General features: G+C 43.6%; 1 protein-coding gene across 1 annotated transcript; it reads left to right on the top strand.

The window, feature by feature from the left end:
- The first annotated feature begins 7279 nt into the window (after positions 1-7279).
- On the top strand, positions 7280-10585 carry LOC139401992 (ferredoxin-2, mitochondrial-like). The gene is made up of 5 exons (XM_071146031.1): positions 7280-7474; positions 8041-8092; positions 8332-8438; positions 8779-8866; positions 9029-10585. Exons 1-5 carry the CDS (start codon positions 7297-7299, stop codon positions 9183-9185), a joined length of 582 nt encoding a protein of 193 aa, XP_071002132.1. The 5' UTR covers positions 7280-7296; the 3' UTR covers positions 9186-10585.
- The last annotated feature ends 5047 nt before the right edge of the window (positions 10586-15632 follow it).

Raw genomic sequence — 15632 nt, 5'->3', positions numbered from 1 at the left:
AACAGTCTATTACTTGGGTGACTGGAGTCTTTGACCATTTTTTGGGCCTCTACTTTTGGGCCTGCTCTATGTGGTTGAAGGATGAATGAACAGGAAGAGGAACCAAGCTAGCCATCAGAGCTGAAGTCGCCCACTCTTACTTAGGCCCCGGCGACCTTTACTGACTAAAGACCTTCCCTGACGACTCATAGAAGAAGAAAGAATTACCTCTATGATATTTTATAGTGACCCGAAGGACTCACAGTAGAGGAACTCTATACAGCCATATTGAGGCTGGTACTGTATATTACTCTAGATTTAAGACTGACTTGGGGTCTGTACTGTATATTACTCTAGATTTAAGACTGACTTGGGGCCTGTAATGTATATTACTCTAGGTTTAAGACTGACTTGGGGCCTGTAATGTATATTACTCTAGGTTTAAGACTGACTTGGGGCCTGTAATGTATATTACTCTAGGTTTAAGACTTTGGGGCCTGTAATGTATATTATGTGAGGTTTAAGACTGACTTGGGGCCTGTAATGTATATTATGTGAGGTTTAAGACTGACTTGGGGCCTGTAATGTATATTATGTGAGGTTTAAGACTGACATGGGGCCTGTGCTGTATATTACTCTACTTATAAGACTGACTTGGGACCTGTAATGTATATTACTCTAGGTTTAAGACTTTGGGGCCTGTGCTGTATATTACTCTACTTATAAGACTGACTTGGGACCTGTAATGTATATTACTCTAGGTTTAAGACTTTGGGACCTGTAATGTATATTACTCTAGGTTTAAGACTTTGGGACCTGTAATGTATATTACTCTAGGTTTAAGACTGACTTGGGGCCTGTAATGTATATTACTCTAGGTTTAAGACTGACTTGGGGCCTGTAATGTATATTACTCTAGGTTTAAGACTGACTTGGGGCCTGTAATGTATATTACTCTAGGTTTAAGACTGACTTGGGGCCTGTAATGTATATTACTCTAGGTTTAAGACTGACTTGGGACCTGTAATGTATATTACTCTTGGTTTAAGGCCGTCTTGAGGCCTATGGACAGACGGAAAAACCATAAAAATCATCACAAGTTCACTTTGTGCTACCTTCACCGATTTAACAGTACCAAACTTAATTTCTACCCAGCACGAGACTACAGTATCCAATTTCTCCAGAAGTGTCACTCCCCGCACAATTGGCCTAGCGTCATCCGGGTTAGGGATGGCTTGGCCGGTAGGGATATCCTTGTCTCATCGCGCACCAGCGACTCCTGTGGCGGGCCGTGCGAAGTGCGCGCCAACCAAGGTTGCCAGGTGCACGGTGTTTCCTCCAACACATTGGTGCGGCTGGCTTCCGGGTTGGATGTGCGCTGTGTTAAGAAGCAGTGAGGCTTGGTTGTGTATCGGAGGACGCATTACTTTCAACCTTCGTCTCTCCTGAGCCCGTACGGGAGTTGTAGCGATGAGACAAGATAGAAGCTACTAAACAATTGGATACCACGAAATTAGGGAGAAAAAGGGGTAAAATAAAAAATAAATAAAAAGAAGCGTCACTCCCACTGGGCCCAACCAAGCTAGCAATGAGGAAGCGGCCCTCTTCCGGGGGGCCGAAACTGATTGAATCGGCCCAGAATCGGATGTCGGACTCGGCCCGGAATCAAAATGAATCACTGCCCAGAATCGGCCCAAGTACATCAATCCGTTTCCATCCACCGGAATTCAGACGACTTTGCCAGCATCTTACCAGAATCCCCCAGAAGCGGCCTGATGCAAATTTAAATAAATGTATACAAAATGACCCAATTTAGTAATTTTAAATATTACTATTATACATACAAATTAATACCCATCCACCCCCAAAATAATTGTGTCAGAGGAACCATGCGCCTAGCCCACCACAGGAGTTGCTATAGTGCGATGGGACAAGGACATCCCGGCCAGCCAAACCCTCCCCTAACTCGGATGATGCTAGGCCAATTGCTCGTCACCTCATGGGTCTCTCGGGTTGCGACCGGCACGGGCATTGAACCAGCATCTGTAGTAACACAGTTTGTACTGCGATGCAGTGTCTTAGAACACTGCGCCACTCGGGAGGCTTCATCCACAAAGTTTTAATGCTTATCAATTGCCTTGCACAAAGTATCAAAATTCTAAAATATTACTTAAACAGGACTCTTAAAGAATTGTATTTAAATGTTAATTGTATTTTTGGATCACAGAAACAATAACAAAATATGGAAAAATAAATAAAGAGAGAGTAGCCCCAATCTGCCGGAGCCCCAAGTAATACATTTGGGGCAGATAACTCACACCAGAATCGGCCCGAGCTCAATTCCCGCAACCTAGCCATAAGTATTACTGTCGACGGCGGCCCAGACGTCGGCCGAGTCTGACTCTCAGCCGAAATCGTCCCAGATCCACTGTGCTTGCTGGGAAATCATCAGTTTCAATTTCTGAGCCATCAGAGCCATCACAGACAGCAGAATAGGGTTTGTACTTGGCGCCATTCTTCCTCAACACACATCTTCCCACTGCACTCAGCTCTTCTCCTTCTTCCTCTCTGTCAAAAACCACGTCTATCTGTTCACCACGCTCATACCACTCCTTCATCTGCTGTACTGCTTGCAGAACACCCACTGATGGCCTTATTCTTCTGTTCCATCTCTGGCCTCGCCATGCTCCCAAAACTTGCCACAGTCGCCAGCCAGGTCTCCTCCTCGTCATCCATTTTAGCAAACAATCCAACTTCACCACCTAGTTTCAGTCGCCGGTTGACAGCCTCCTACTCACTCCTTGAAGGAGAGGTCTCCAAACTTCCGGTGCCGACAGAGATGGCCACCTCGCTTCGTGTTCCTAGGAAACTATGCAGTATTTTGTTTTTTTAATGTGTTATTTCTTACATTGTTACCCCAGGAAATCTTAGGTTTTATTACATACAGTCGGGAGGAACTATTGGATATAAGAGCAAAGTCAACTCACCAACATTACGACCAGAAATACGACTTTCCCGAAGCGGATCCTCTGTTTGGCCCACCACCCAGGGCAATGGATCGGATCCCAGCCGGCAACCCAAAACAACGGCGCCGTAGAAGGAGCAGACGGCACGGTCCTCTGGTCAGGCTCCGTAGACGGGTACATCGCCCACCGCTCCCGAGCATACTACTCGCCAATGTCCAGTCTCTTGACAACAAGGTAGATGAAATCCTAGCAAGGGTTGCCTTCCAGAGAGACATCAGAGATTGTATCATTCTCTGTATCACAGAAACATGGCTCACTCGAGATGTTATCGGAGTCGGTACAGCCAACTGGTTTCTTCACATATCGCGCCGACAGAAACAAGCATCTCTCTGGTAAGAAGAAGGGCGGGGGTGTATGCCTTATGATTAACAAGATGTGGTGTGATCTCATAACAACATACAGGAACTCAAGTCCTTTTGTTCACTTGACTTCCTCACAATCAAATGCCGACCGCATTATCTACCAAGAGAATTCTCTTCAATCACAATCACAGTCGCGTATATTCCGCCCCAAGCAGACACATCGACGGCCACATTTATTGTAGCTGGGGATTTTAACAAGGCTAATCTGAAGACAAGGCTTCCTAAATTCTATCAGCATATTGATTGCGCAACCCGGGCTGGCAAAACCCTGGATCATTGTTGTTCTAACTTCCACAACTCACATAAGGCCCTCCCCTGCCCTCCTTTCGGAAAAGCTGACCACGACTCCATTTTGTTGCCCCCTGCCTATAGACAGAAACTAAAACAGGAAGTACCCGAGCTCAGGTCTGTTCAACGCTGGTCTGACCAATTGGATTCCACGCTTCCAAGATTGCTTCGATCACGTGGACTGGGATATGTTCCGCATAGTGTCGAACAACAACATTGATGAATACGCTGATTCAGTGAGCGAGTTTATTAGCAAGTGCGTTGGTGATATTGTACCCACAGCATCTATTAAAACATTCCCCAACCAGAAACCGTGGATTGATGGCAGCATTCGCGCAAATCTGAAAGCGTGAACCACTGCTTTTAATCAGGGCAAGGTGACCGGAAACATGACCAAATCCAACAGTGTAGCTATTCCCTCCCCAAGGCAATCAAACAAGCTAAGCGTCAGTATAGAGACAAAGTAGAGTCGCAATTCAGCGGCTCAGAAACGAGAGTGATGTGGCAGGGTCTACAGTCAATCACGGACTACAAAAGAAAAACCAGCCCAGTCGCGGACCACGATGTCTTGCTCCCAGACAGACTAAACAACTTCTTTGCCCGCTTTGAGGACAATACAGTGCCACTGACACAGCCCACTACCAAAACCTGCGGGCTCTCCTTCACTGCAGCCAAGAAAGCTAAGGTAACTGAGCTAAATGACTACCGCCCCGTAGCACTCACTTCCGTCATCATGCAGTGCTTTGAGAGACTAGTCAAGGACCATATCACCTCCACCCTACCTGACACCCTAGACCCACTCCAATTTGCTTACGTCCCTAAATAGGTCCACAGACGACGCAATCGCAATCACACTGCACACTGACCTAACCCATCTGGACAAGAGGAATACCTATGTAAGAATGCTGTTCATTGACTACAGCTCAGCATTTAACACCATAGTACCCTCCAAACTCCTCATTAAGCTCGAGACCCTGGGTCTTGACCCCGCCCTGTGCAACTGGGTCCTGGACTTCCTGACGTGCTGCCCCCAGGTGGTGATCTCCACCCCGCTGACCCTCAACACTGGGGCCCCACAAGGGTGCGTTCTCAGCCCTCTCCTGTACTCCCTGTTCACCCACGACTGCCTGGCCATGCACGCCTCCAACTCAATCATCAAGTTTGCAGACGACACTACAGTGATAGGCTTGATTACCAACAACGACGAGACGGCCTACAGGGAGGAGGTGAGGGCCCTGGGAGTGTGGTGTCAGGAAAATAACCTCACACTCAATGTCAACAAAACAAAGGAGATGATCGTGGACTTCAGGAAACAGCAGAGGGAGCAGCCCCATATCCACATCGACGGGACAGTAGTGGAGAGGGTGGAAAGTTTTAAATTCCTCGGTGTACACATCACGGACAAACTGAAATGGTCCACCCACACAGACAACGTGGTGAAGAAGGCGCAGCAGCGCCTCTTCAATCTCAGGAGGCTGAAGAAATGTGGCTTGTCACCAAAAACACTCACAAACATTTACAGATGCACAAAAAAGAGCATCCTGTCGACTCCATTTTGTTGCCCCCTGCCTATAGACAGAAACTAAAACAGTAAGCACCCGAGCTCAGGTCTGTTCAACGCTGGTCCGACCAATCGGATTCCACGCTTCCAAGATTGCTTCGATCACTGGTACGATCACTGTATCACCGCCTGGTACGGAAACTGCTCCGCCCATAACCGTAAGGCTCTCCAGAGGGTAGTGAGGTCTGCACAACGCATCACCCGGGGCAAACTACCTGCCCTCCAGGACACCTACACCACCCAATGTCACATGAAGGCCAAAAAGATCATCAAGGACAACAACCACCCGAGCCACTGCCTGTTCACCCTGCTATCATCCAAAAGGCGAGGTCAGTACAGGTGCATCAAAGCGGGGACCGAGAGACTGAAAAACAACTTCTATCTCAAAGACATCAGACTGTTAAACAGCCATCACTAACATTGAGTGGCTCCTGCCAACATACTGACTCAACCCTAGCCACTTTAATAATGGAAAAATGTATGTAATAAAAGTATCACTAGCCACTTTAAACAATGCCACTTTATATAATGTTTACATACCCTACATTACTCGTCTCATATGTATTTACTGTACTCTATACCATCTACTGCATCTTGCCACCTTGATGTTATGTATCACTGGCCACTTTAAACAATGCCAATTTATATAATGTTTACATACCCTCCATTACTCATCTCATATGTATATACTGTACTCTATACCATCTACTGCATCTTGCCTATGCTGCTCTGTACCATCACTCATTCATATATTTTTATGTACATATTCTTATTCATTCCTTTACACTTGTGTGTACAAGGTAGTTGTTGTGAAATTTTTAGGTTAGATTACTTGTTAGATATTACTGCATGGCCGGAACTATAAGCACAAGCATTTCGCTACACTCGCATTAACATCTGCTAACCATGTGAATGTGACAAATAAAATTTGATTTGGTTTGATTTCCCTGTCCCAGAATGCACCGGGCAGCCCATTGACGATGTATGGGCACTGTACACAATGGTCATTAATACGATTCCAATCGAGTTTCCCATTTCCTTAAAAGTATCAATTCAATTCAAGGGCTTCATTGGCATGGGAAGCATATGCTAACATTGCCAGAGCAAGTGAAATATATAATAAACAAAAGTGAAATAAACAATAAAAATGTACAGTTAACATTACACTCACAGAAGTTCCAAAAGAATAAATACATTTCAAATGTCATATTATCTGTGTATACAGTGTTGTAACGATGTGCTAATAGTTAAAGAAGAAAAGGAAAAATAAATTAACATACACCTGGGTTGTATTTACAATGGTGTTTGTTCTTCACTGGATGCCCTTTTCTTGTGGTAACAGGTCACAAATATTGCTGCTGTGATGGCACACTGTGGTGTTTCACCCGGTAGACATGGGAGTTTATCAAAATTGGGTTTGTTTTCAAATTCTTTGTGGATCTGTGTTATCTGAGGGAAATATGTGTCTCTAATATGTGTCTCTGACCACCCCTACACACGCATGGCTAGGCCTAACTCAACGTATGTTTAATTAAAAACATATATATATATTCAACCTGAACTGAAAAGACAAAGGATAATGTTGGTTGTACCCATAAAACCTCAACTATATAAAACAATAGAGCTCGAATTTGAGGCTTGCAGTATTTCATATTTCATTCGTTAACATTAATTAAGGTATCAGTACGCGCACTCCTTGGGGGTACATCCACATAGGATAAAGTAACCTAGTTGTTCTTTGATATTTTTTGTTATTTATTTAACCTTTATTTAACTATATACAGACATCACAGATATACAGGCATTGCAGACGAGGATTGTTGGTACACAAAGACTGAGATTTAAAAAATAAAAATAAATTAATAACATTAATATATATATGCGAGCACCAGAATTACGTTCTCTTTAGAATTTGTGATAAAGGCAAGTTAGACAAGTCAGACTAAAAATTGTTTTGTTCGATAAATGTGTGTTGCAACAGCGCCCTCTGTCGCTCAAATAACCGAAGACAGTCCAAACATGCGTATGTCATTGCTACTTTTTTATTGGCTGCTTTCATTCACGTGATCAAAACATAATCATGGCGGTCTCCGCTGGAGTTCGGTCGAGCGTGGGGCTGACTTTGAGACTTTCTAGAGTTATACCAGATTGTAGCAAATGTCCTTTCAACAGGTTGAATAGTTATTTGAATGGTATAGCTAGTTCGTCGAATGTTGATCGTTTTCGGACGTTGAACCGACACTTGCAGACATCCAAAGGTGAGTTGATCGGTTGCTAACTATCGCAGCTACACTTGGATTGTTATCTAACTTAGCTAATTGTTCAGCTTCCATGAAACCAATTCATTTATATCAATTTAGTGCTAGACAGCTGCTAACAAGTTAGTTAGTTATGTCTACGAACATCGTAACTAGGTACTATTGGTAAGGATCCCGAGTGGCGTAGCGGTCTAGGGCACTGCATTTCGATGCTTGAGGCGTCACTACAGACATCCTGGTTCGATTCCAGGCTGTATCACAACCGGCCTTGACTGGGAATTGGGAGTCCCATAGGGCTGCGAACAATTGGCCCCGGGTCGTCTGGTGTTGGCCGTCATTGTAAATAATCAGTAGTTGTTTTAACTTACTTGCCTAGCTAAATAAAGGTTACATAAAATTACACCCACATTGGCATCTGTTGCTAAGAATGTTTGATAAATTGTGTAACTAATCTCCAAAGCTGCACATTCCCTGTAACTAAGTTGGTCTCAAAGTCGTACTGTAAGTCAGACAATCCGTAAGAGGATATGGAACTGAACGTCAACGATGTCTTTTTCTTTGTGAAGGTCTGTACCACAGTGAGGCGGGTGCAAGTGCAGAAGACCCCCAAGAAGAGGTGTAAGTAACTACTTTGCCAGTGCATCATTTAGCTAATTGATTGTTCGCTATTTATGTATTTGCAATTGGTCAGTATGTATTTGCAACATGGTCAGGTTAGTAACCCTAACCCTTATGCAGACAAACTCAAGGGGATATACATACTTTGTTACCGATTTTCCTTAATGTCAATTGAGGGCATCATGCATTGTCATTTGTGAACGGAGTTTTTAATATTGTTGTTTTTGGTCTGCTCTTAGGGTGAATGTGGTGTACATAGATAGATCAGGACAGAGGATTCCAGTGAAGGCTAAAGTGGGAGACAATGCAATGTACCTGGCCCATAGGCACAACATTGAATTGGAAGGTGAGTGCTAATAGGGTTTGTGATGACGTCTTGAGAGAATTCAGGTCAAAAGTTGGTGATTGATTTCTCCATTATTGTATTCATGAAAACTATTTTTTATTTTATTTAACTAGGCAAGTCAAATTCTTATTTTACAATGGTGGCCTACACCGGCCAAACCCGGACGGCGCTGGTCCAATTGTGCACCACTCTATCACGGCCGGTTGTGATACAGCCTGGATTCAAACCAGGGTGTCTGTAGTGACGCCTCTATCACTGAGACGCACTGCCTTAGACCGCTGCGCCCGGGAGCCACACTTACATCTTGTTTCTTTCTTCCTGTCCATGTGTGATTTTTAAGGAGCTTGCGAGGCATCACTAGCTTGCTCAACGTGCCACGTGTATGTGAACAGAGACCATGTCGACAAGCTACCAGAGCCTGACGAAAGGTATGAGATTGTTTTATTATAAGATATGCCATAGTCCATGAGAGCTCATGTCATTGCCCCTGTCAAACGCATACTATAAAAAACAAAACACTTTTCATTGTCAACAAGACTCTTATAATGCAATGCAAATCAATGGCTTCAATTTGATTATTCTTATACTAGAGAGGATGACATGCTGGACATGGCCCCAGCGCTACAGGAGAACTCCAGACTTGGCTGTCAGATCATCCTCACCCAGGAGCTGGAGGGCATCGAGCTTACCCTGCCTAAGGTCACCAGGAACTTCTACGTGGACGGCCATGTTCCCAAACCACACTGAGGACACTACACTCCACACTAGCACCCTACTTAGTGTGAAGCAATGTATTGGGCATGGATGCTTAAGTAGTATGGATGTTTACACTCCACACTAGCACCCTACTTAGTGTGAAGCAACGTATTGGGAATGCATTCTAAGTAGTATGCTAGTATGGATGTTGGAACACGGCCCCTCAGGACTGAGTCGTAAGAGAGAGAGAGAGTCGCTTGAAGGATCCCTCCCAAGTCAAGAATGCTCTTACATATCCACATGACTGTGTGACCGAAGACAAAAGCTATATACCAGTCACTGGCTGCATTTAGACAGCGCCCCTGATGGGATTGGTCAAAAGACCAATTAGTGGAAAAAATATCAGAATTGGGCTGCCTGTGTAAACGCAGCCTCTGAAGTGTGTTGTATTTGGCTCACACTGAAAGTAATGCTGATTGTGGAAGAGTTAGATGGTTTTCAGCATTCATGTATAAATATGTCATGTGTATAGAAAAGTTCTCAGGCCAAGATTGAGATGTCTATCAAACCGTTCAATGTCACAGACAGTTGTTTGTTTCATAGTAACCCGAGTCAGCATTTCAGAAAGGCCTGTTGTCATTGCTACGCAAATAACTTTGTGTCCTTGAATAGAACATTCCATGTTACAACTCATTTACAAAGGTCAACATACACACATCTCAGGTGGAGCTTCCAAATAGTCTTGTCTCTACAATAACAGCACTCGCATACAGCTAATGAACAGGATGTTATGTATACATAGCTTTCACCATTATAGCTACTTATGGCCAGTTTCTAGGAATTTTACTGTTGTGGGTGTGTGGTGACTAGTCAAGACCGTAACAAGCCCATCCACAACACTGAAAGCCCTTTCCCTACATCAAGCCTGTCAGGAATCATTAACCGTCTCTGATGTAGCACTTTTGCAGTGTGTTTTGTAAGCAGAGGGCAGCTTGAGATCGATTGGAATGGAAAGGGTTGAATCTGTTAGATAACTGATGATGCCAAGGAGATACTTGGGCTGCATTCACACAGGCAGCCTCATTTTGATATTTTTTTTCCAATCACAGATCTTTGCACATCAAAGCTGATCTGATTGGTCAAAATGCAGCCTAAACCATTTTAAACTGACATGCATTTTGTCCAATTCCCAAGTCATTTCTGTTTCTGTCCATCCATACCCAGTAATGATTTGCCTTGTCAATTCACCGTTAGTCTCATAACTGTCCATCAAAAAACACCTGTATCCAGTATTAGTTGGCTCCTTTACGAACCTGGAATGCTTTCACTTGTACTGTAATGAATGTGTCTGTCATACGCACAAAACGTGTAGGTAGGTGTATTATGTATATATGGTATATCTCAAATTTGCAAGTCTATTTTAGATTTGTGCAATAAAAATACCAAAAGTTTGTACTAGTCTGTCTTAAGCCCTATGCTTTTTAAAAACCACACTGAAGGCAATTGAACACCACAAGTGCAGTATTCAACACCAGTCCTTGAGAGCAGTTTAAATCCTCAAAACCCAGGAAATGGAAACCAATTGCATAATCGACCAATTAGCAATATCATACAAGGGTCAAGAAAACCACCTCTGGCCCTTTGAGGACTGACTTTGAATACCACTGCTAAAATGGCTGCGTTTAGGCAGCCCAATTCAGATAATTGGTCTTTTGACCCATCACAGATCTTTTCCCGAGCTGATCTGATGGGTCAAAACACCAATTAGCGAAAAATTATCAGAATTGAGCTGCCTTTCTAAACAACCAATGTGTCACTGCTAAATACTGATACATTGTATTTGTTTTGTGTGGGAGATCATTTTAAATGGTTCAAGATAAAGCATCGCTAGTCAAACTCAACAGTAGACCTACAATTTTTAGTAGCCTATTTACCAGTATGTAAAAACGTTTTATATATATACAGAAGAAACCGAGGCGCCACAAGGCCGACAATTCGGGAAAATCCAGAACGCAAATCACTCAACCCACACTTTTATGTGTTTATGTGTTCAATCAACTTCAATCACAGACATCTGTGGCATCCTGTAGGCCCAACAACAAATGCATTGCGGTAACGTGACTATCAATTTCCTGAAGCTAGTGATCAAATTGAGGGAAATAACTTGTCATCTCTCTCAAGACGGATTCAGTGAGAAAACCAAGGGTGAATCTGCATGTTGGCCCTGATCGCCTTGGTAAGAGACAACCGTGATCACCAACGTGATCAGGGCATTACATAATCAAACGATTGAGCTCGATAGTTTCAATAACAATTTCATCCGATCGATCACAGGGATCTCATAATTCGATTTTTTATTTAAATACTTGATATTTTCTAAGGTAGGATGTGGAGATATTGTGTGGCAGAAAAGTTCGTATTCAAACGCACGGCCTCAGTGTGCCCTCAGACTGAGCAGTGAGCTCGAGCAAGATGTGTCATACTCATTCAGGACGTCTATCAAATAGTAGAATGCAGATGGTTACGTTTTGAGGAGAAATTCATACAATTTGACAAAGTAAGTGTGTATCAATAGGCTATATCGTGTTAGTTAGAATGTCATTGTCGGCTTACTCATTATTTGCTAAAGGTTTGTTGGGCCATTAATTCTAGCTCTGCTCACGAAGCTAATTTGATTTTGACAGCTAATTCAGACTGTTGTAGTTAAGAGTAGTAGGGTACTAATAGGCTACTTTACAATCTTTTTAGCTTGAATTATTATAGTATAATGAAATCAACTATCGTATGTAATCATTTATTGTAATTTGTAAGTATTTGTTTTTATGTAGTGTGTGTGTGTGTGTATGTATACCGGTAAAAAGTTTTAAACACATAGTCATTCAAGTGTTTTTCTTTATTTTTCACTATTTTCTACATTGTAGAATAGAGTGAAGATATCAAAACTATGAAATGACACCATTGAATCATGTAGTAACCAAAAAAGTAATAAACAAATCCAAATATATTTAAGATTCTTCAAATAGCCACCCTTTGCCTTAATGACAGCTTTGCACACTCTTGGCATTCTTTCAACCAGAGAGAATGCTTCATGAGGAATGCTTTTCCAACCGTCCTGAAGGAGTTCCTACATATGCTGAGCACTTGTTGGCTGCTTTTCCTTCACTCTGCGGTCCGACTCATCCCAAAACGTCTCAATTTGGTTGAGGTTCGGTGATGCAGAACTCCATCACTCTACTTCTTGGTCAAATAGCCCTTAAACACCCCGGAGGTGGGTTTTGTGTCGTTGTCCTGTTGAAAAACAAACAATAGACCCCCTAAGCGCAAACCAGATGGGATGGCGTATCGCTGCAGAATGCTGTGGTAGCCATGCTGGTTAAGTGTGCCTTGAATTCTAAATAAATCACAGACAGTGTCACCAGCATAGCACCATCACACCTCTTCCTCCATGCTTCACGGTGGGAACCACACAAGCGGAGATCATCCTTTTAACCTAGTCTGTGTCTCACAAAGACACGGCAGTTGGAACCAAAAAACTCAAATTTGGACTCATCAGCCCTAAGGACAGATTTCCACCGGTCTAATTGCTCGTGTTTCTTGTCCCAAGCAAGTCTTCTTATTATTGGTGGCCTTTAGTAGTGGTTTCTTGGCAGCAAATTGACCATGAAAACCTGATTCACGCAGTCTCCTCTGAAAAGTTGATGTTGAGATGAGTCTGTGACTTGAATGCTGTGAAGCATTTATTTGGGCTGCAATCTGAGGTGCAGTTAACTCTAATGAGCTTATTCTCTGCAGCAGAGGTAACTCTGGATCTTCCTTTCATGTAGCGGTCCTCATGAGAGCCAGTTTCATTATAATGCTTGATGGTTTTTGTGACTGCACTTGAAGAAACTTTCAAAGTTATTGAAAATGTCCATATTGGCCTTCGTGTCTTCAAGTAATGATGGACTATCGTTCCTCTTTCCTTTTTTGAGCTGTTTTTCCATATTATGGACTTGGTCTTTTACCAAATAGGGCAAGCTTCTGTATACCAACCCTACCTTGTCACAACACAACTGATTGGCTCAAAAGCATTAAGAACAAACTTTTTAAGGCACACCTGTTAATTGAAATGCATTCCAGGTGACTACATCGTGAAGCTGGTTGAGAGACTGCCAATAGTGTGCAAAGCTGTCATCAAGGCAAAGGATGGCTATTTGAAGAATCTCAAATATAAAATATATTTTGATATGTTTAACCCTTTTTTGGTTACTACATGATTCCATATGTGTTATTTCATAGTTTTGATGTCTTCACTATTATTCTACGATGTAGAAAATATTAAAAATCAAGAAAAATCCTTGAATGAGTAGGTGTGTCCAAACTTTTGACTGGTACTGTATTCAGCTGATACACTTTCCACTTTCCAATTGTTTTCTTTCCACAATATGGGCACATCAACATGAGCACAGGAGCCATTTATAGACCAGGCAGCCCAAGTGACCATGGAAGATCCGGACACCCAGGAGGGCCTGCAGGTGTGTGTGCTGTGCTTGAGGTGGGTCAATATTATCTCAGTGTGTGGTTGAGTCTTCTTTTATTTTTCTTCAGGTGACCCAGTCCACTATCCTCTACCTCATCCAAGAAGCCTCCAAGCTAGCAACTCCCACCCCTGTCCACAACCGCTCCATAGACTCAAAGCCTAAGACTTTACCTGTATCAAATGAAAGGTCTAAAAAGAATCAAGTGTCTGATCATAGACCTTCTCCTCCTCAGCACAATTCCTCTCTCATGAGCCTTCATAACCAGCCAAAAGATGACTTAGAACAATGTAGGAGACATACAAACTCAGTCCTGCCCAGCCGTCATAGTAGCAGCAGTCCGTGGGAGTTGATGAGCCTGATCAACATGCAGTGTGAGAGACTCCTCCAGTCAGATGACCAAGAGGGAACCTCCTCTAGGGCTCAGTTGGTTCCTATTGACTCTGACGATCATCCTCCTGAAGGTGTGGGGTACAGTAAGAACACTGTCCCTGTCTGCCCCACTCTAGTCAGTACCAGAGGGGATTCTCCCCATCTGCATGTCGGGTCCAGGGGAGAGATGGGGGAGTTGGGTGGAGGTGGTTATTGCTCACCCACATGTCCAGGTACCAGTTCTCAGACATCACCGGATGTCAATGGCAGCTACAAAACTAAACCTGGTGTGGGAGCTTCAGACTCTGACGTTGTAACGAACAAAGAAACAGGAGCCACATTTTGTCTTAACGGTGATGGATTGTCTGTGAGTGAAGAAAGCAGAAAGGTCCCCTGTGCCTTAGTCCAAGACGACAACACAGTGAAGGAGGTCCGTCCTGAGGCAAAAGACGGGCTGTCAGTTAAACATCCGTCTGTGTCATATATAAACCTGTTTGGGCAAACGCTTGTCCACAAAGTAGCTACAATTAAGGATGCAGCAAGTCTGTCTCCCTCCGTAGACCCCATGACATGCTTACATCCAGGCCCAGAAGAGCTGAACCTTAACATGACCCTGGACTTCAACTCAAACATATGTTTTACCTTTGACCCCAAGGAAGACATGCCACCAGCCCCGAACTCCCCTTATAATACTATGTTGCTCATATTGAACAGTGAAGCAGGGTCTGTGATTGTGAACGCAAAATCAGTACAAGATGGCAGTTTTGCAGGCGTCAAAGCAGAGCTCAACGAAAGCTCCATGGAAGAGGACACAGACACAGTACAAGATACCAGTATTATTACAGACTCTCCATTGGACCTCACCCAAAGGTGCAGGGACTTGGAGGACGACATGGACACTAACCCCGCAGCCCCCCAGTCTCCCTCTCCCTCTGACCCCATGTGGAGGTCCACCAAGGCCCCCAGGAAGCAGCTCCGTCCCAGCCGGAGTGTGGATGTTGGAGACCCAGACTTCCAGGGAGTGACGTTCCGGATGCAGACGGAGCTGGACGACAGCAGGGAGCAGTGTCGCCTTCTCATCACCTCCAAGAAGTACAGGTATGGTTGATGTCAGAGTGCTTTGCTCTTTCTCCCCATAACTCAAAAACATGTATTATATTATTTAGCGCTGCCGTAATAAACCGTATTATATTAAATTAAATTTGTATGTCACAAATTTCCTTATGCGGTATATTGTTGTAAAATATCTCACAATGTTCTCTACAAACTTGTGTGTGTGTGTGTGTGTGTGTGTGTGTCCTAGTGAAGAGCTCTCTAGTGGTCCGACCAGGAGGTCACTGAGAGCAGGCAGGTCCCGTTCATCCCAGAGTTCCATGAGGACCAGCAGCTCTGAAGAGAGCGACCCCTCCTCCAGTGACTACCAATCTCTATCACTCTTCACCAGGAGGGGGCGCCACTACTGCACAAAACAATACCAGCACCGTAGAAATAGGCAGAACACTACACTCCTAGAAAAAAGGGTTCATGAGAGGTTAATTGCAGTGTTTTGTGTAGAACTATTTCTACTCCAGTAATCCAGGAGGGGGTACCATTACGACACAAATCCAAA

This window comes from Oncorhynchus clarkii, unplaced genomic scaffold, assembly GCF_045791955.1.
Source record: "Oncorhynchus clarkii lewisi isolate Uvic-CL-2024 unplaced genomic scaffold, UVic_Ocla_1.0 unplaced_contig_4448_pilon_pilon, whole genome shotgun sequence".
Classification (NCBI taxonomy): Eukaryota; Metazoa; Chordata; class Actinopteri; order Salmoniformes; family Salmonidae; genus Oncorhynchus; species Oncorhynchus clarkii.
The sequence above is the reverse complement of the archived record's forward strand: the minus strand, read 5'-3'. Positions and strand labels throughout refer to the sequence as shown.

Coding starts and splice junctions, on each gene's coding strand:
- LOC139401992 (XM_071146031.1), top strand. CDS start 7,297: ATGGCGGTCTCCGCTGGAGTTCGGTCGAGCGTGGGGCTGACTTTGAGA. Junction 7,475..8,040: donor ACACTTGCAGACATCCAAAG/GTGAGTTGATCG, acceptor TTCTTTGTGAAG/GTCTGTACCACAGTGAGGCG. Junction 8,439..8,778: donor GCACAACATTGAATTGGAAG/GTGAGTGCTAAT, acceptor GTGATTTTTAAG/GAGCTTGCGAGGCATCACTA.